The sequence below is a fragment of the Choristoneura fumiferana genome, chromosome 16 (assembly GCF_025370935.1).
Source record: "Choristoneura fumiferana chromosome 16, NRCan_CFum_1, whole genome shotgun sequence".
Taxonomy (NCBI): Eukaryota; Metazoa; Arthropoda; class Insecta; order Lepidoptera; family Tortricidae; genus Choristoneura; species Choristoneura fumiferana.
Window position 1 is genome coordinate 9,796,381 of NC_133487.1, and position 20,810 is coordinate 9,817,190.

The 20,810-nt window shown below is 36.3% G+C and overlaps 1 protein-coding gene across 8 annotated transcripts in view; it reads left to right on the forward strand.

Annotated features, from left to right (window-relative positions):
- Positions 1 to 19,740, forward strand: part of stac (C2 and C2B_Munc13-like domain-containing protein staccato) — a 61,783-nt gene extending 42,043 nt beyond the window's left edge. For 4 of the 8 annotated variants that reach the window (XM_074099359.1, XM_074099360.1, XM_074099363.1 and 1 more), the window contains 17 exons: positions 3,770 to 4,116; positions 5,253 to 5,300; positions 5,641 to 5,800; positions 6,471 to 6,650; positions 7,217 to 7,418; positions 8,349 to 8,778; positions 9,557 to 9,814; positions 10,375 to 10,666; positions 11,236 to 11,468; positions 11,878 to 11,968; positions 12,143 to 12,352; positions 12,594 to 12,686; positions 12,814 to 12,888; positions 13,672 to 13,978; positions 15,055 to 15,178; positions 16,484 to 16,677; positions 17,161 to 19,740. In XM_074099359.1, coding sequence (XP_073955460.1) covers positions 3,770 to 4,116; positions 5,253 to 5,300; positions 5,641 to 5,800; positions 6,471 to 6,650; positions 7,217 to 7,418; positions 8,349 to 8,778; positions 9,557 to 9,814; positions 10,375 to 10,666; positions 11,236 to 11,468; positions 11,878 to 11,968; positions 12,143 to 12,352; positions 12,594 to 12,686; positions 12,814 to 12,888; positions 13,672 to 13,978; positions 15,055 to 15,178; positions 16,484 to 16,677; positions 17,161 to 17,273 — 3,357 coding nt within the window. In that variant the 3' untranslated portion in view covers positions 17,274 to 19,740. Of the gene's footprint in view, positions 1 to 307; positions 553 to 1,590; positions 1,883 to 3,769; positions 4,117 to 5,252; positions 5,301 to 5,640; positions 5,801 to 6,470; positions 6,651 to 7,216; positions 7,419 to 8,348; positions 8,779 to 9,556; positions 9,815 to 10,374; positions 10,667 to 11,235; positions 11,469 to 11,877; positions 11,969 to 12,142; positions 12,353 to 12,593; positions 12,687 to 12,813; positions 12,889 to 13,671; positions 13,979 to 15,054; positions 15,179 to 16,483; positions 16,678 to 17,160 lie in introns of those variants that run through there. The other 4 variants (XM_074099367.1, XM_074099365.1, XM_074099361.1 and 1 more) reach the window with 4 other exon arrangements.
- The last annotated feature ends 1,070 nt before the right edge of the window (positions 19,741 to 20,810 follow it).

The following is a 20,810-nucleotide window of genomic DNA, read 5'->3' on the forward strand; positions in this document are numbered from 1 at the left end:
TATTACCAGCTAATTCATTCTTGTCGATAAAAGCGGCATCAAACAGATATTTAGTTAGCAGTGTTATAGGGTAGCAATAATAAAGCAAATAAAGTTCCGACTGACATTGTAAACTGTATGCGGAAAGCGCAGATAACTAACCAATGAAGACATCTGCTAAAATTGACATTCTGAAGAGTGAATTAAATAAACTTTTTTATTTGGTTGAGTTCACATTCGTCTCTGCCGGCGGCGTCTCGCAAAAATAGAATTTGGCGGTAGTGTGGTGCGATCCCAGTCCCGGGCGTTTGGCTTGCCAGTGCATCGGGGGGTGCCCACCTGAAACGGTCTTATCACAGACGTCTTGAGTCACGTCCTGAGGGACTTCTGTTAGTTTTTAAATAGTGTCAGTGAACCCAGTCAGCTTCTGAGCTTTCAGTGATGTGGTAGTGCGAATAGTGCGATAATATTGCAGTGAAAATGAATGGAACGGGCACGTTACGGACTAAGTTCAGAGGTGTCAAGAAGGAGCTCCTGGAACGGCAGACCAGCCTTCTAATCCAGTCTATGACTGTATGTAGCTCATACAGTTAAACTTTAAAAGTTTTTCCTGATGTTGCTCTCTCTAGTTTTAGACGAGATACAATTAGATAAAAGTATTGGAGGTCTTTATGCATAGGTAAATTAATTACAAACAGATTTTTTGTGGGATTGGGTTAGTGTGAAAAAAAATAAAATGATTAGTATATCGGCTCTACCAAATTAAGTATGGTACTTACTACGGTACTCTAATAATCTTTGAATTTTTGAATTCACTTTTTGTCTGTCCCTGACTGAATGCTCCTATCATCCTCTCAAAGGTTGACTGGTAGAGATCCCTTAAAGGGATAAGTTCGCCTTTGTACATATATCTCAATGTAAGTCAATTGTGTTTGTTTACTTATTTTGTACAATAAACACATACTCTACAGTACGGTACGGTACTAACTTGTAGACTATAGAGCGTAACCTAAAAAGTAAAATAAGTTTGCGCAGGGACATACGTAATTTTATTTGGACAGGCAAGCTTTCTAAGCATCTGATGGTACTTTGCTATTGTATTGTTATGGGAGCTCTATGCTCGTATTTAATTTCAGATCGATAACTATTTTATTTCTTGACTATAGGGCGGTCATATGTATATGTATACTGATTTAGCTTCACACGAAAAGTTTGTAAAAAGTACATTAGTTTAAATAAAAAAAGGATTCCAAAGAATACCTACATCCGTTTAAAATATTCTCTTACGAGTGCTATTCATATAGAATTAATATAACGGGCTGTTTACTAATAACAGTTTATTTATTAACCTAACCGCAAAACGTGCACAGCGAGTTTGAATTATACCTAATCTTAGAGCAAATTAGACTTCTGTAGGTATTTCCCCAGCATAGGGACCAGTTTTTTCATCATTACGCGAGAGGAAGTCCAAAACGTCATTTTGGCTCCCTTTTAATACAAAATATGAGTCACATCGTGAGAAGCTTGGCCCATGAGGACGCTACATTTGCGGTTGAGTAAAACTTTACAGTACCTCAGTTAGTAGTGATTCGAGCGTGTAACGTAAAGCAGCACCGAACCGCTACGAGTTGATCAATAAGGTTCCCACTGCGCAACCCTACCGATTTAGGGATAGCCGGTAACGGAAAGATGTTATCGTGGTTCGTGACGTTTTAAATCGGCCGTGATGTGTTATGGTTTGCGCCTCTGGTACCGTGGTAACGAGATGGTAGCTCTACGAGGAGCCTATCGCTCGAGTTGTACTCAAACGGAGGCATTGCTTCGCAGTATAGGAGAAAGTGTTTGCCAGAATACAGTGGGCCGGTGTCGCTCTATGAAATTAAGATATTATTATGACTCTTCGGTATGTAACGATTTTATGTTTAAATAATAGTTTAATATAGTATCGTTAAAGATAAATTAAATATGTTTTTAACTTGTACAATCCTCCTGAGTCCTGATATTTTTTAACAAACTTAGTGCTTAAGACCTAGACGTGGTTGATCTGCTTTGTTATTTTGGATATTATTTGAAAATTATTAGAATTCTTTATTTCAATGTACAATTTGTACTTTATAAAGTACATTCGGCAGTTATTGTTAGTGTTAATTGGTCCTTTATAAAGTACGCGAGTTAAAACGTGTTTACTAGACGTTGATAAATGACTTTGTTCAGTTTGACACAATAATTTAAGTCGTTATTTCAAATTGATAGACTATGCGTAATTTCCAATAATAGAGCATTGCGCGTGCACTGACATGTCAGCATGATAAATTGTATTTTTTAAGGCATTCTTCCTATAATCATTAAGTTACTGTTTGTATATTAAATGCAGTCACAATAAATGTTGAGCCACTGTGGAAAGCTGACATGTCACATTGACATTGCTAGCAACGTGTTCGTAAATAGGTACTTACAGGAAATCATATCACTGTATGACAACGGTTGATGTAGTGTATGCTCAAGAAATACTTACCTACCAGATAAAAAGCTTTCGAGGGCTGTTAAATATTCTCGGGAACATTATATGTATTCGTTTTTGAAAGTGCATTGGTTCGAGATAGTCCAAATGATTTCCATTTATCATTTTGATACTTAATCTTGGTTTTTATGTGACTCCCAAAGTCAGTCGAAATCAGAAAATTCCTAGGTATATCCATTTATGGAGACCGATGTGTAGGTAGGTACTTTATGTGATATGTATGACCATAAATATATTTTTGTTACCATTAAATTTTAATCTGATCAAAAAGTTTACACAGCTTTGAAAAAATACAAAAATTGCCCCCAGTGCAGCCGTAACAATTTATGTTATCGGTGTCCATGGGCGGCCGTGAATTGCTTTCCATTACGTGATTCGCCTTATCGTTCGCGCTCTATTTCATACAAAAAATTGGTAACTCTGTATTACAATAAAATTACGCGGAAAGATAGCAAATTTATGGCCCTACCGTATTCCATGAAATTGTCGCCAAACATTTGCACAACTCAAACGGAGGACTTGGGTATACCCACCAAGATTTATGCACATTTAAGTACCTACAGGATATTTTACACATGCCTATGATCGTAACTTTTACCTGGGGGAAATCCAACAGCCCCTCTTTATTCTGTTAAGGAATTCGCAGCGAATTAACAGCGATAGTTCATTGTATTAAATACCATGGTAAAATACGGTTGTGTTCTGTGATTCTTTGTCACTTTCCGGAAATTTAAAGAAAATGCGTGTAGGCATCGAAACAGAGGCGGCTTTCGGGGGTGGCGAACAAGGCAATCGCCCGGGGCCTCGCGCAGCAACCCAAGCAAATTTTAAAAGATATTATAGCTTTTTTTAACTATATTTACGCATCACATACTTTTCACGAAGGACAAAGGGCCTCGCAAAGACCTGCTGCCCGGAGCCTCGCAATGGGTAAGGGCGCCCGCTGCATAGAAAAGATTTGCTTTTAAAAGTTATTATCTCTAAAAGCGGCCCCGAAACTAAGAGGGATGATAGAGCAGTTAATAAAGCTATTAGATTAAGCGAGTTTGTCCCAGTGAAAATTTACTATTTGCGAAAGGTTTTGTATTAAAGTGGCAATATGTGGAGAACTATTACATTTTTTTAGGGTCTAAATTGGTGTAAACTGAACTGCTCTATACTAAAGTACTCTTAATTTTGGCATTGTTTGCCGGTACATTCTGTGTAGTGCAAAACTTTAAAAAACCGGTTAGTGACTAACTCTTACTCAGTTAATTCCCGTGTTTTCAGATCGATGAACTATACTTGGAAATTCTGTACGAAATCCTGCACAATGTTGGAGGATGTGACGTAGGTTGCGAGGCAGGACAGCACGCCATGCTGTCATACGTCCAAGATGCCTTCAAGATATCCAACGACAAACACACAGAGTTACTTACACAGGCAGAAGCCAAGGAGCCTCCTGAGCTAATGCTGAATGTGGAACTGATAGAGGCTAAAGACTTGGTGCCAAAAGATCCAAACGGTCTCAGCGACCCATTTGTGACAATGTACATGATGTCCAACTCGTCACATAGGTACAACACGTCAGTGAAGTCTGGAACGCTAAATCCGGTCTGGGAAGAACATTTTTCATTGTGAGTATGATTTAAGAATGTTTACTTTCTTTGCTGATTTCATTTATTATATTTTCCACGGAGACTTGCTATTATATTTCTTACGATACTCCCGATATTTCCACCCTAGTACATCGTCATGCCATGAGTAGATTAAAAATGAAAGGTAAATGCAGTTTACATCTCGTCCCCTTTAAAAATGTACAGTCAAGTGTAAAAATATGAACTTATTCAAAGTTTTAAAAATAAGTATCACAGACTCTTATTCCGACGCAATAAGGCCGCAGTAACATATTTTTGAGTGGTTCGAATAGATACTTATTTTTGTACTTTACTGTACCTACGAGTATGTAATACTTAGTGAAACATTTAAAATTGTTACTAGTTTAGTTTGGTTATTTTTTACGAATAGTTAAACAGTTTTTTCATCAAACCTAGCTTCGAAAGCAAAATAAAAACACATTCGTATCAATCAGCAATATAATGAGATCATATAGTAAAATTGAACCTTGTTGTTGGCGTTCTTTAGTGTTTTAGTTAAATCATGCAATCCTATTAAATACCCCGGGAATGTAGGTATCCGTATGCGAAACGTAATTTTACGATTGCACGCTTTGTGCGTCGGCGGCCTTGCTATTGACGAAAATCAAACAAAACAGCTACTTTGAAACGGTTGTGTTGGTAATTTTAACTTGTCAATGTGGTAGGTTTAAAACGGTGGTTGACACCAGTAGCCAATGATTCGATTACATAATTTTCATAAAAAATGCTTAATTTTGCCCTAAAAATCAGATTCATGTCCAATTAAGTGTAAAATTGCATCCACAACGAAGTTAGAGGAGGATCAAAAGTGTTGTGAATCGCGTTGAGAATAGATTGGTATAGTCACCTGCATTAATATCTGCCACAGCGGAGCGTGCAAAAATATCTGACACAAAAATTGTAAATGCAGAATTTATTGGTTCTAAAAATAAAGGAAAGTCTCCTTTACACAGAATGTGATATTTCCAATATTTAAGGTAGTTGCCATCCATGTGGCATTTGATCTTTCCACTCTGTATAAATAGTCAATTGAGTGTGAATTAATTAGTTATGTTAAATAGGTACCCTATTAAGGTAGATAAGTGGTAATCATAATAGCATGATGTGGTTTACAGACCGATGCGGGAAAACCATCAGGACGACTCCCTTTGTCTGGAAGTATGGTAAGTTCATACACTTTAACAATAGCCAAGTTTTTCATTGTTTCATTCTTTACTTCGCAATTTATATTTCTTATAATTAGACAATTACCTAATTCTCAAGGAAACAGGTTTTAATATGTTAATATAGGTGACACAGATTTAAAATGTATTAATTTCTTAGACAAATTAATGTAATGCTAATGCTCACTTCCTAAAACTTTCAAGCAAAGAGCTTTCAAGATAATAATGTGTCCAATCCTGCTCACCCACGAAGAAATTCTTCACAAACTAAAATCTTTAAATCAATCATAAAAGGGTTCAATTATGACTTCCTCAAGTTTTCCTCATATACATATTTCAGGGATTTTGACCCAGCCGAGACAGTGAAGGAAAAAATGACGAAGATATTCGAAGTGAAGGGCGTTAAAGGTCTTCGGAAGCTGATGAAGGAGATAGCTATCACCGCTTCGTACGGGAAACACGATAACGAGCTCATTGGCACCACCAATATTCCACTTAAGGTAAGTTGGCCTTTATGGTAGTTATTCTTGAAGTTTGGCAATAAATTATAACAAATTTTTTGTGAAGAAAAAATACCTGTGTTAATCTGGAATGCTATAACTGGCAAGTGTATTCGACATTCGGTCTACAACGTCGTAAATGAGTAAGTTTGAAATAAATATTGTAATGTTCACTTGAGAAAGCGACACATAGCGGCACACATAGTTATGTAGACATGTTATACAGATTCATTTTCAGCAAAGTATATTCATAAAAAAAGTGAAGCATTCACTTTTGGGAGTGAACTAATATTATCGTAATTTAAAACAATAACGTGACTGATGGATTGACTTACTGGCAGACAACACAGCCTAAACCTGGCTGGCTGGGTTTAAAGCGATTTAGAAATATCCCACAGTCGAACTAGAGGAGTATTCGAAACATCTGCTTACAGTACACAGTAGTACAGACACCTGCATTGATATCTGCCACAGCGGAGCGTGCAAAAATATCTGATACGTCCTACCGGCCCAAGAAATAGTGTCGTAATAACAGATATTTATGTACGCTTTGTTGGTGCTGGTGAGTGTACACACCCCGGGCGTACAGTTTTAATTTATTTTGAATTCTACGAAAGATACATTGTGCTAAACCATATAAAAGACTAAACTAAGGCTTCAACCATTCCAGTCAATCCCAGCGCAAGGTATGACGATGTGGTTCAACCTAAGCAAGAAGAGCAAGTTGCGGCGGCAGGGCGTGGTCAAAGTGAGACTCAACTTCTCTTCTGAGAAGAACTCACAAGTGGCAGCACAGGAGCACCGACATCTCTTGAGGATATTGCTTCTTCACGAACTGGAACACTCGAAGGTATACAAAAAAAGCTTTATTCGAGACCTACAGCACGGAGTACCTACAAAATAATAGTACTAATAAGTACATAAGATTCTGTGCGAACGTCCTGGCTACAGGAGAGAAGTGGCCTTACTCCAAGGAAATTGATATGGTTTTCACAATAACGTTTTTTTTCAATCGCACTTAACTAGTAGATACCTACTTAGAATAGGTACGTAAGTTGTTGATCTCAATTATACCACAAAAGTTATTAGGATAAATCAAACTCGTACGTTTAAAGGGTCTCATAAAAAAACACTGCGTGAACATCTGTCACCATCGTCTAGTATTTTTCGTTGTACGGCAGTTGGCTGTAAAGTTACTGGTACAAGCGATTGACATGTCAATAACAGGGGTTACAGTGGTTAGGGGAGGTGGCGGCGTGCAATCGGGAAAAAAATCATTATGGAAGAGGGCCCATACCAGACAGTGCCGGACTATCACCAGCTAAAAATCCGGCAGCACGTCCCCAACTCCCTGGGGCTTATATGAGAGGGAGAGGGTATGGAGGGGTTTCTTATCTATGGTGTTTCACATTAAAGGTAGCGCCATTCTGGTGGTGTGGCAACTTCAGCGCCCCCGCGGAAGCGATACTGACTCAGCACGCGGCACAGAGTGGCCTTACTAACACCGACAACGCTCTAGCGCAGTGGAGCGTGTACTGCGCACTCACTGTCGACCACCCGCTCAGCTTCGCCCTCTTCAATATGCTGCTTGAAAAGATCACCAAGCCGTTGCAGTCTGGTGAGTCCGCCTGAGTTATATTCTGATTTAAAACTCGCTAGTGTATTTAAGCGCACGCTCTATTTATTAGAGAAATACTTACTTACTTGCTTACCTTGTGTGTGTTGTTCTCTCTGTGTACCTGTTTTCTGTATAGCTTACTATTTCTGTTGTACAATAAAGAGTCATTGTATTGTGTATGTCAACCAGAGGTCGGGAGCCAGTTTCGCAGCACTCAACGGCAATTTGACACTTGACCGGGAGCAGATCTCCTGACACCCGAAGGATACTCTTCTTCGTCATACTCATTCTGACAAGCCTAATTATTAGTTCCATATGTAAATCAGATCACGCAGTTTAACCTCTATAGTTATTATGAATTATGATATTTATTTATTTAAGGAGAACCAACATCTAATAAAAACACAATATATGTAGTAGGAATAGCAACACAGAGAAAATTACAGGCACAGGATACCACAGATAGTTATAGTTTACATGTTTAAGCTAAACTTAAACGAGAGGTGACGCGCACCGTATCAAACGATACACCATGCCCAACAAAACACCACAGAATTTCAAATGGAATTACTACACTCCTCAACACATAGCAACAAAGTTGACTTATAGTTCATATTCACTATCTTAAATGGCCTTGAAGTAAAAATTAAATACATTTTATTACGTTTATACGTTTGGTTTTTATATAACAATGTGGTGATGATGCCATATATCCATCATGTAACTCTTATTTAAACAGGTAATTTTAGCTAGATGTGTGCTAAACAAGATAAGTGTGTTACTACAAGATAATGGAGCTTTACTTAACAAATATCTTGTTATAGATAAGGGTTAAGCTGTTTGTGACGGTACAAAAAGTAAACTAACACAAAACTAACCTTGTATTCTCCGAGACTAAAATACTCATCAAAATTGTCTTTGTATTTTCAGGTCTTGTACAAGAAGAGGACGTCAAGCTATTCTGGGACGGAGCTAGAAAACTGTTGCCAACATGCTACGCACAAATCAGAAAGCTGAGGAAAAAAACGGCTGGCGACAAAACCGTCATGAAGACGTTGCGGGAAGTCATGAAAGTATTATACAGACTGTCCATGCTGGACGCCCCTGAGTCCATTGACCTTTTCCCAACTAATTTATACGGGTGGTTGAGGAACACAGAAGATGGGAAGTTGACGATTCATGAGGTTTTGAACCAGGCTGCTATCCAAGGCGCGTCCGATTGGTTCGTGCATATCCTAGACAATAATGAGTGCAAAGATAAGACTGAGGAGTCGAGGTTGCAGCATTTGATACGAGTGATACAGCTGGTGCGGTCGGATTTGCAGAGGGCAATAGAGTATCATGATAGAGTTTTTATAGAGTAAGTACCTATTACCTATTTTTTTGTTAGGGAATGATGCAAAGTTAAGGTGTGTTCCAAAAAAACTGAATCACGTACCAGGTGGAACCGTTTCTCAATAGATTTCAGGTTAAATTTGCAGATGTATGGTATGACACTAGCAGCGAAAAGATTCCAGCATGACACGCGATTTAGTTTCTTCGACCGTATAATAGCTTTCTACATAACGCATCTTGAAAATCAAACCGTCATTAAACAAAGTTTTTCACCTCTCAAAAATGATATAGAAGCATTTTAACACATAGTTTAACTTTGCGAGCTGACATATTATGTTTAGTGGCGGTTTGATTCTCAAGGGTCGGTAAAATAAGCAAGATTTTTTTGATGATTATTTCAAAGCTTTGATTTGTACACCTGTTACAAAGGCGCGATACAAAATTTTGAGACGTTGAAACGAATATATTTGTATGGTACTATTTTTGTGCCATAGTATTTGTGTAACTTTAGGTACCATAGTATGACTTCAGAATGTGTATTTTCTAATGGTTTATTTGCTAAAGCAAGACTTTCCTTCGTTTGTACGAGTATAAACTCGCATTATTTATATGACGAGGTAAATACGAAATGAATAAGGGTCTTGTTGACTGCGAGAGAGAAGCGATCACAATAATGCCCTTAGTATATGACGAAACCTAGGTCACGGCATGATCTTGCCTGACTCATGTTATGTTTGTTTGCTTTGATACATATGAAAAGATTTTATTCACAATCTAATTTAACCTACCGTCACTTATTCCAGAGTAATGAACTTCCCATACTCAAAAGCGCTCTACGGCCTCTACGAAAGCAAGATCGCTTCCCTGGTAGAGCCAGACGTGATAGAAGTGTGCAAGCGTCTTAAGCGGCTGAATTATAACGAAGGGTCCACAAACAGCGTCCACCTTGCAGGTGGCATAAACGGAGAGACGGGGATGGGGGCGCCGCAGGTTGGGGACGAGCCTTTGGCTATGGGGACCACGTTGTTTGAACTCTACTTGGCTTTGCAGCGGTTTTTGACGTAAGTGTCAAATGTAAGAGAGGTAATTAAATTTAAAACTCCTGTCGAGATCATTTTAATTTATTTTCTTGGTGCTCGGATTGTTCTTAACCATCTAAAAATGATTCTTGAACTTAATTTTAGTATGCATCTATAGTTCTGTTATTTCGAATAAAGCAAACAAGTAGTAGTTTATTACTATAGGTAAACTATAGTAAAGGTAATATTTTTAAGTAAGCTAAACCGTGATCTTAAATAATTGTTTATTAAAAAATCGTAGGATCATCATCATCATCATTTCAGCTATAGGACGTCCACTGTTGGACGTAGGGCCTGTCCCATGACTATTAAAATACCCCATAGCTATTTATATACCTAAAAAAGGCTCATTATTTGCGCATGTGCTTTAAGGACTGTTTGACTGTTGACTGCGTTTTAAGAGTATATAATTTACTCAAATTTGCCGGAGGCACAGGGCTACTTAGTTGAAAAAAAAACACAACTGGCCTAACAATTATTTGCCTTGAACTCGTAGTACTTTCAAAAAATCTTTACAAATCACACTTTTGTTCAATTTTCAGACTAGGACAGGGTCTGAACGTAACTGACTGGAGTTCCTACGCTATCTCAAAGTTCCACTGGTGGTTCTTCGGCGGTGTAGCTCAATGGCTGGATATAGCTGCTTACAAAGCACTGACGCGTATCGAGAAAGCAGTAGACTTGGACACTCTAGTCGCACTCGATACCAACGTTAAATATAGCAGTTCTGCCGTCGATACTCTACAGATATTTTACCAGATTAAGATATTCTGGACGCAGTTGGCTTGGCCCGATGTGGAGGGCAGCTACACTTTTGTGGCCAAGATTATCGATGTGAGTGGTAGTTTTTTTATAATATTTGTTTTTATGTTAATGCGTGGATTAATATTAATAAAGGTCTTGCGAGACATTCGAAAAATTACAAAATTAAACCTACCCATATTCGGGTCGCAGCACGCTGGTGGTATTATAATGGATCGCAGAAATTCTCTGAAGCATTTGCTAAAAAAAGTGTTTTTATTCTTCTATATTTTATAATGACTTAAATTTTAGCGGTATTGTTTGGTTGCGGGATTCAAATATATTCATATACTCATCAAAAAAAAAAATATAATAAGGGCCACTAGATTTTCACCGGTAAAATAAAATAAAAAATAAATTTGTATTGTGTTATGTAGTTTTAATAAAACCATTTATGGGCAAGGAATGTTATAAAGAGTTATATTTATTAGTATTTTCATTTTAACAATAAAACTCCGTGGCCCTTGTTTTCTTTTGAGTAGTATACTTTGCTCAAATTTATTTTTGCTTGTTTTGCTTTTCTGTAAACGTTGCATGAGGACAAGTTTTAGCTGTTTCGTGCGTGAGTAAAGTATGAATGATCCCCGATTGATTTCTTCCAGGACATATGCCGTTGTTGCGTGTTCTATTCCGACCGCATGTCGGGGCGAGTGGACAACGTAGGCCGAGTGGCCACAGTGTTCGAGGAGCGTTTCGAGGTGACCAATGAGTGGTGCGTGGCCATCAACAATATAGACTACGTGAGGCAGAGTCTCGAGCCGTTCGTTGTGGAACTGGGCATGGATGAGATCATACAGAGGCTTTGTGAGGCGAAGAGTCCTGTTGAAGCGCAGAGGTGAGGTTATAGAGACTGAAAAGAGTGAGATGTGCTGTTAGTAAATTAAATGCGATAGCTATACATATGAACGGAGTTACGTTCCAACTTTTGGATACATAACTGCAATGAAGGGAGCAGATGCAGTGTTGACAAATGAAATTATAGGTATAAGTACAGAAAATGTAGAAAATGGGATTTATAGTGATTTTTTGAAAAATCTATATCATCATCATCATGTGCATGTGCCGTTACATGCAAGTATATCTTGAATTTCAAACCTTTATAACTCTATAATTAGTAAAGGTAGTTTAAAAATTGATTTCTGTTCGATAATATGCGTCCTCAAGCTTAAATTTATCAAATAAATAAAGCAGTCAAATACCGGTATAGGTATAATAATATAATTGAATTTTCGTTTTTATTTCAGATGCAAGGACACTTTGCAGTGTGTTATGGCAAATGCCATAGACACCGTAAAAAACAAGATTGTGGAAATTCTGGAAATAATGGTTAAAAAGGTAATATCACCTATTTTTCTATTAATTTGGTTCTTGGGCACCAAATTTAGTGCAAGTTGAAATCGGACGGCAAGTTGATATTTGGTTATCATAAAGTAACTTTGTGAAACACACTTAATAAATGTGAGATTACGTAGTGTTAATTTAATAATAAAAAAAATTGGTTATTTTCAGATGATGCCATCTATTACTCGTTTTCTAATGGAAGGCGCGGAGCTTCTTCACCAAGATTGTTCGAGCATGGAGCGCGTTATGCGCTATTTAGAAGCTAACCTAGACACATTGTACCAACATTTAAACAACGACAACTTTTCTAGAACACTGGACATTGTATGGGAACAGCTTGGCGAAGTTTTGTATGAGCTAATACAGGCCAATTTAGAGGTACGTCATTTTATTTTAGAAGTACATGATTTTCGCAACTTGTAAAATATGCATAGATGTTTTTATTAACAGTTTTATCTAAATCACTCGACTTAATTTTTTTTACTAATTTTACTGTTAATAGAGGATCTTATGAAAGATAGCCAATGGTTATTGTTTCTTGTTGCTTTCATTAGATCCTTGTTGTAATTAATATTTCTGTCATTCGTAACACTAACTCAACATTAATTTTGTATTGTAGAAAGAGAAAATCGCCACCCGTATCCGCTTGATTAGGCGTAGGTATTTCGAGAAAAACAAAATCTCCCCCCATACCAACTTCACCCTGTTCCGGGTAAATATTGCATTTATGACACGCTATTGCAATACGTGAGACTGCACCGTTATTATTTAAGAGTGTTTTAGTTGGACATTTGTTTGTTTCTGTCAAATTATTTATCTAAATTGTTTTTTTTTGTTAGCACCGAAAGGTAAAGATAACTCGGTATATCAACCCAAGGCGCCTGAACAAATCGGCAGCTGCCAATTTAGATGCGGTAAACATAGTTCATAGAAAGCACCTTGTTTATGTACCTACCTATTATGTTCCATGTGTTGAATGTATAGAATTTCCTCTTTACGAAACATGTTAACTTGTTGGCTTGTTCCTTGCCCCAATAGGAATGTCCAGTCTACATGAATGTGGCCTTATTGTGAAAATGTGTTTCTTTGTTCCAATATGAATGTTGCTTTTAGTACATACTGAATAGTATGAATGTTTGTCTGGTCTACTTTCGCAAACTGTAGCTACGATTATGTTTTAAATACTTAATTGTTAGCATTTGCGACTGCCAAAGATTAAAGGAGGCATTACAGAAACTCTTTGAATTAGCCATTTTTGTTTAGGCCAAATGTATATTAATTTAATTATAACGAATCATAGCATGTTATTCATGGTTTATTTTTGGCAATTCCCACTACTGATCCTTACAAATACCTATAAAACAGATCTATAAAATATGCATGTTTGACTCTGCAAAATGGTTACGGGCTTTCTATAATAAGCTTTTTTCTTTAATTTCTTACTATAAATATGTTCCTTAACAACGATTATTTTTTGTCTTTCATTAATACAACTTAAACTGCAATCTGATTTTATAGCAAGTAACATAATAAGAAAACTTCTTTGTCTTTGTATGTATAATGATTAATTATATGGCGTTACACCACTGCTCAAAAAGTTCGATCTTAATATTTTCTACGCTGATTAAATAACAAATAGGTCTTACCACAAAGAATATCAATTATGACATCAAATTAAATTTTCTAAAATCTTACAGAAACGTCGTCCTCCGTCTTTCTTTTCAAATCTTCACGAGTGCCTGAAAATAATGGTACGATCCTTCCGCCAAGACAACAAAGACATTTACTCGTCTGAGACTTTAAAAAGGGTCGAATACTTATTAAAACTACACGGCATGGAAACCAGGGAACTTATACATCAGTATCACTTAGAAAGATGGCAGGAGCAACAAGCTATTACAGAGCCTAAGATGGGTATATTGACCGTAAGAGCTCAATTCTATGAGGACAATTTGAAACTGGAGATTCTGAATGCCAGGAACTTGGTGGCTACGGATTCTAATGGTAAGTTCTTTTAGCTTTTTGTAGCCGATATAGCTTTACAGCTGTATCGGTGGTATCGGTGAATACATTTGCAATGGTAATGGCAAAAAAAATACGGGTTATTCGTCAGGTATTTGATGAGGTTGCCTGGAAGAGATCCTATTTTTAGCAATAAGGCCGTTTCCTGTATCGCTTACTATTTGTGGTGTATGTACAATAAAGAGTCATTGTATTGTATTGTATACGTAAAAGACGCGTTCCTGAGCATTAGAAACAGAAATATAGTATCAAGTCAGGTCGAATTCGGCTTAGCATTGAAGATATTTAACATTTTGAAATATTCTTTAGCACAAAATCCTAATTATAGGCAGCAATGTTCCACACTTTAACCCTAAGAAGTCGTTTGAACAGAATACGTCCAAACAATTTACAAAGGTTATCATATCATTGTTATTTAGCAAAGGCAAACTACAAAAACGTAACCTTCCTAGTGCAGTCGGATAAGAAAAAAAGCGCTTCGGCTCGTCGTAAATCGAAGAGAAATATTATTACCTACTTAAGACGCAACTGTCTATGATCTACCAATAACTTCTCGATTATACTTGTTATAGATGTAGTGAAAAAAGTTTTTACACTAATAATAATAATAATATTTATTCAGACTTTTATATAAATTTCTCGTGTCACAATGTTTGTGACCAATCTCCCCCGAAACGGCTTAACCGATTTTTATGATATTTTTGTGTATATTCGGTAGGTCTGAGAATAGGACGTAAACTATTTTTTATAGGTACTTCTACACGACGGAGTCGCGGGCAACAGCTAGTAAATAAATAAATATCATGGGACACTTGACACCATTTTACCTAGTCCCAAACTAGGCAAAGCTTGTACTATATACAGACATACTTAAATACATATTAAACATCCAAGACCCGAGAACAAGCATTCGTATTATTCATACAAATATCTGCCCCGGCCGGGAATCGAACCTCAAGCTTCGTAGTCTGGTTATCTAACCACTTGGCCATCCGGTCGTCAGTTGTTTGATTAACTATGTAGTTTAGAACAATACAATATGCAGGTATTTTTTCCAGGACTCTGCGACTCTTACGTGCGCGTTGCTTTTCTCCCCGAGGATGCGTTCGCGAACGTGCTCAAGCCTAAAACACAGACACACAGCAAAAACCTTTTCCCTCTGTACGACGAAATGTTCCAGATGTGAGTATTTATGCCTCTAAAGATATTAAAAAAATGCACATTAAATGAAACAGTACAACAATATAAAAAACTCGCATTGAAAAAGCTTTTTAATCTAGCACGTAAAGTCGAGAAAACCGAATCGCATACCAGAACCCTTATTGTATAACGCGGGGGCTCTTGCCATCCCTTTCACCATCTCTTTCTGTCACCATCTTACACCGTTCGATAGAAAGAAATAGAGAATGCGATAGCAAGCGTCCGCGCGTTGGACAATACGGCCTCAGGGTTGGATTTTTTTTCATAATCAATTACCACTATTACCAGGGAGCGTAACTTTGGTGCGGGTGACGTCATTATGTCATATAGGATGTTTTTAAAACAAAATTACAACACTGCATGATTCTTAATAATTTAGGTGATTTAAATTTAAAATACGATGTGAATAAACATTTTACTGTGTAAACTAATTGTAAAAAAATATTTTTCCTCGAGTAAATGAAACTACACAACAAATGTTTCGTTGAATGACAAAGTATGCAGGACGCTTAAGATGGCAACATAATATCGCATCTTCGTTTTTATTTACATTAATAAATTTTACACGTACACTCAGGGCAATATAACTCTCAAATCTCCCGCCAGTTACAAATTGGTGTTGGTCATAGTCCTCATAACCGAACCTGGAGCAAAATATTGTTGAAGGTCAAAACCTTTCCTCATGTAAATCTATAGTTTTTAAGGCAATGACTTTAAAAATAGTTCTTTGCGTAAAACTTCTGGCAATTCCAAATCCCAAAACCATCCATGAAAATTGACTACGTTCTATCTGACATTGATTATAGCAGTAAACTAAAGAGGTCTGGCTTTTTAAAACTGGCTTCTAAAAACACTCTGTATTTAGCTTGACGTTATACGTCTTTCATCGGCACCAAAGTTACGCTCCCTGTCAATTACTTTATGATTTCTTTGGCAGATGTATGAAATGTCAATATGACATCGTAACACAACGGTTTCTCCACCCTGAGGCCGTATTGTCTAACGTTTCCGGTTTTAACAGTTTTTGTATGCGAAGTCTGTCATTTGATTTTGATCGCCAGCGATGTACCTACTATTACTATCTACTATTGATGTACTATCGAACCACTGTGGAACATTTTCGTGGAAAGTCATAGTGACATTGCCTTGCTTGACAAGGGAATTAATTATGACGTTTAATGTGAGAACATTCTACTGTCGGTCAGGAATCAAATGATTCGACTGTACATCCTATGCATACAAAACATTGAAAATTTACCCTTGAGTAAATCATCCTTTTCTTTTTAGCCCCTTGACCAGCGAGCAACGCCGGACGCCCGATGGACTGATCCAATTTATAATTAAGGATAAAGATATGTTCAGCATGAATAACGCGTTTGTAGGCGAAGCGTATCTAAGCTTTAGTGATGTTCCGGAGACACCGGCACCGATAAGTAGTCTGCCGCAGCAACATCTCTTTCTAATGAGGCCGAGTAGTATAGGTAAGTGGCCCACTTAGGAACTTGTTTAAAGTTTTCAAACACGAGGTTTATAATATAACTGTTTTATTCGTATGTAGTGCAAATGAAAAAAGCATGTTCAAGTATACCGTAAATTTTTGACGTGAATACCCCTTTCGACTGACCGAAATAAGACGTTCCACGTAATAAAAGTACTGCATTAACACAAGTCAAATCAAAGCTCTGTTTTTTTAATTCATTTCGTGTGCCAAGGCGATATCATAATACTGATGCATGTTCTTAAATTTAATTTCAAAAAATCTTCAATTTAGGTACGATTTCCCATTCAAATCGTGACGAGCTCAAAATTCTTAGTACCTAATGGGTGGGTCCCGACTGCTGAACTTAAGTTAGTTACTTAACAGAGTTCTAGCCCAGTAGACTTGTTTTCTTCTTTTTAGTATTTATTAAGGCAGTCGGGTTTTTGATTATTTAAATTTATTCAACATATTTTTTTTTTCTTAGATGGAGATGCAATCAAGGCTTTAGAGTCGCGACAAGGCGACAAACAAGCACGGGAGTTCCTCAAAAAGCTGCGCCAAAAGATGCCCAGCAAACAATTCTTCTCCTTAAGTTGAACGATTACCACTTAACTCTTCCTTTCATCTACATAAATATATGTATCATCAAATGTAATCTCAGCTGTGTATCAGCGTTAAAAATTGTAGTTTAAAATAATTTAATAAAAATACCATATTTTGTGATATGTTAAGAATAAATCAATGCTCTGAGACTAAGACATTTAACACTTTCCTATTTCTGTCTTTTATGGCAATGAGTTCGTGAAATTTGATAACCTACGTTGCAGAACTGTAAATTATTGAAGATTCAAGAATAAAGATTAGTCGTTATTAACTTAACATGCTGTAGAGCGACTATTCCGACATTTTCCGTTTCTTAGAATGTTACACCGGTAAATTTCTCATAAAATTGTTCTTAGCAGCATTTGAAAAGGGTTCAATTTTGCTTGTAAACAACACAGCCGAAAGAAGCCTTATTAGTGGCCATTTTGTCAGTGACATTAAAGTTAAATCATAAAAAGCGGTAAAATACCGTGTATTTTTTAACGACTGCCTTAATGTGGGTCATTACTATAGTCACTTGGAGCATAGCATTAAATGTACATTGTAAGCTATAATTTATGAAAATTATGCTGAAAGTATAATCAAGCTGTTGTATTATTATTTCAATGAGTTAATATTTCAGAATACGCGGCTAGTCAATTTGAAAAAGCAATAATGTGTTTGGGTTTGTCGGTATGTTGACAACAGAGCAATATAGGTAGTAAGGATAATGAAATGATGATTTACTCATGTTATTGACTTGATGGGATCTCCGCAAGTTCATTTGTTTCTTTGTTCATTTGGAGCTACTCATCTAAGAAATACGTTACATAAATAAGGATATTCCCGTGTGTTCTTATAGACTGATAGTTAGCGTAGCTGCCATGAGTCTGCCAGTACGTAGCAATAATATTACTTTTTTTGCTTTGAATCTCGCTTTATGTAATGAACATTTTATTCAACCTTAAAATAAAAGCTTGTAAAAAACACGCACATTCTGTCTTTTTGTGTAAATGCATGACTATTATACAAATGTATTTGTGATGCAATATTCAATGAGGGCTATCGCGTATGAATTCGCCACTAGAGGCGCTAGTGTAGCGTGAGGTCTCCGAAATGTCAAATCTCATAGTTTTTGGGTGAGCTACGCGGGTTTATTTATAATTAGAATACTTTTGTGAATATTTTGCAATATCTGAAATTAATTATGGCAAATATGCGTTCCGGGGTAATGAATGTCTGTGTTTTGAGACAGTTTTGTCTTTCGGAAAACTTTGTCCACCCTTTTTTTTCGAACAAAACGGGGACTATGCAACACTGCTCGATATTTTATGGTATGGTTTTAAGGTGTATTAAATATGATTTTAATCAAAACATTGTTTTCACGCCCGTAATAACAGACTTTTCTCAAAAATGACCGTTTAAGTTGACATTATTCTTTACATATCGGAAGGTGAAGTGCATAGTTTATGGTCAGCGAAAAATTAAAAAGTTGAAAAGATTGCAGGCGCGCTAGCTCGACAATAATGAATTAGCGCGCCTGCAATCAGTCACAATTTTTAAAAAAAGTTAAAAAGGCCATGGACACAAGTCGTATACAGCCAAGTCTAATGGACGGTATCAGATATTTTATTAGAACTCCGGACTTTTTCAATTGGGTCTGAAACAGCTTGTGGTGTTTTCGGTGGCAAAATACACCTGCAGTTTATTTTTAATGACAAAAAGGCGGGATATTAGAATAAAATTAAATGTTATAATATATTTTGAAAAAAAGTGTATTCTATTTCAGAATTATTCACCATTTTTGAGAAAAGCTTTATATTAGTCTCGGCTGGAATAGCAATTGCTAGCTTCGTATTACTTAAACGGACTCGCAAGCTCGTCCGTTTAATATACTCAGCCAGCAATTGCCTACTTCCAGGCCACGACAATAATCTACTATTGAAAACCATACTCAAAAACCTCACGCAACAGTGCGCCATCTAGTGAGACAAAAAACGGTAGCCCTCATTGCGATATTTTGCTCTGTCGATCTGCTTGATGATTACAATTACATAATGCCTGTTTTTAATTTGAAAACAGAATTAATAAAAACAATGTTATTATAAAAAAAGATAATATATATACGTATTTAATCGAACAGGTAGATGGTACATGAATTAGGCCTGGCGTATTTAGTAAGTAGATTTATACCTACTGAGTATTTATGATAATTATAAATGCTTAATTAATACGAGTGTATGTAGAAAATTTTATACCTAAATATTTTTTATTTTTTTAAAGAATACATATTAGTAGCGGCTATGTTCTGTGATAAAGTGATGTGCCTTACCTTTATTTCTATATATTTACCAACTCTTTAATGATAAGGCATGTTCTTAGTAAAGATTATGTTCCATTTTGCCAGATACATATTATTATGCTGATAGATTACCATCTATTATTGTGTAAATGTCAATAAAATTTGTATTTAATTTTGAAATGTTTTTTTAATCACTAGAAAATCACCTCTTATTTTCACTCACATTCCAAGCTCAAGTTCAGGCTTTGCTTTTGACGATTCATTAAAGTCAAAAGTCAAAATATCTTTATTCAATTTAGGCTATAACAAGCACCGGTTCGGAAAAACCTCTGTTGAGAAGAATCCGGCAAGAACCTCAACGAGGTATATATTTTTTAAACAGATTTACAATATTATTAAATGATATCTATACATCACAAGTATTTGCATCATTGTGCATAGGTACGTATGTTATGTATGGAGGTAAGTAGGTAAACCCTTGGTTGTGCAAAAATAAAGAAAAAAATAAATAAATGCATGGTGTTTTAATACATGCTGTAAAAAAATCTTGTATGATAACACATTAGGACTAGATACTTATTCCTAATAAGATACTCTTTGGAAAAAATATTTTAAGTGGAAAAAAACTTAAGTTTCATATGGAAATTGGGTTCAAGAAAACTTTATTTCGAATTGGTAGGGTTTAATTATCGTACAGGATTCATAACACCATGTATAAAAACCGGCCAAGAGCGTGTCGGACACGCCCAAAATAGGGTTCCGTAGCCATTACGAAAAAATTAAGAAATATTTTTCTAAGGATTTAGTATTTTGTACGGAATATTCCAAGTTTGGTTATATTTTATACCTAAGGCTGCTATTTACTCTTAAACTACTAATAATTCTCAAGAAAACTTAACCGTTATAGTTTTCCTTGTAAGTTTGATATACACTACCATCCTGAATTTTTTAAAATCTTCCCACCATCCGGCTTAGATTTTAGAGGGGGGGGGGGAGCGCTCGATTTTAATGAAAATTTGCACTTTAAAGTTGAATATTTTGCAAACAAATCACTGAATCGAAAAATAGTTTTAGCAAACCCGTAATGGTTTTAAAAGACCTATCCAACGATACACCACACTACAAGATTGGATGAGAAAAAAAAATCACCCTAACTACGTCTATGGGAGGTTGTCTAAAAAAAATTATTTTTATTTTTTTATTGTACCATTTTGTCGGCATATATATTAGTGCAAAATTACAGCTTTCTA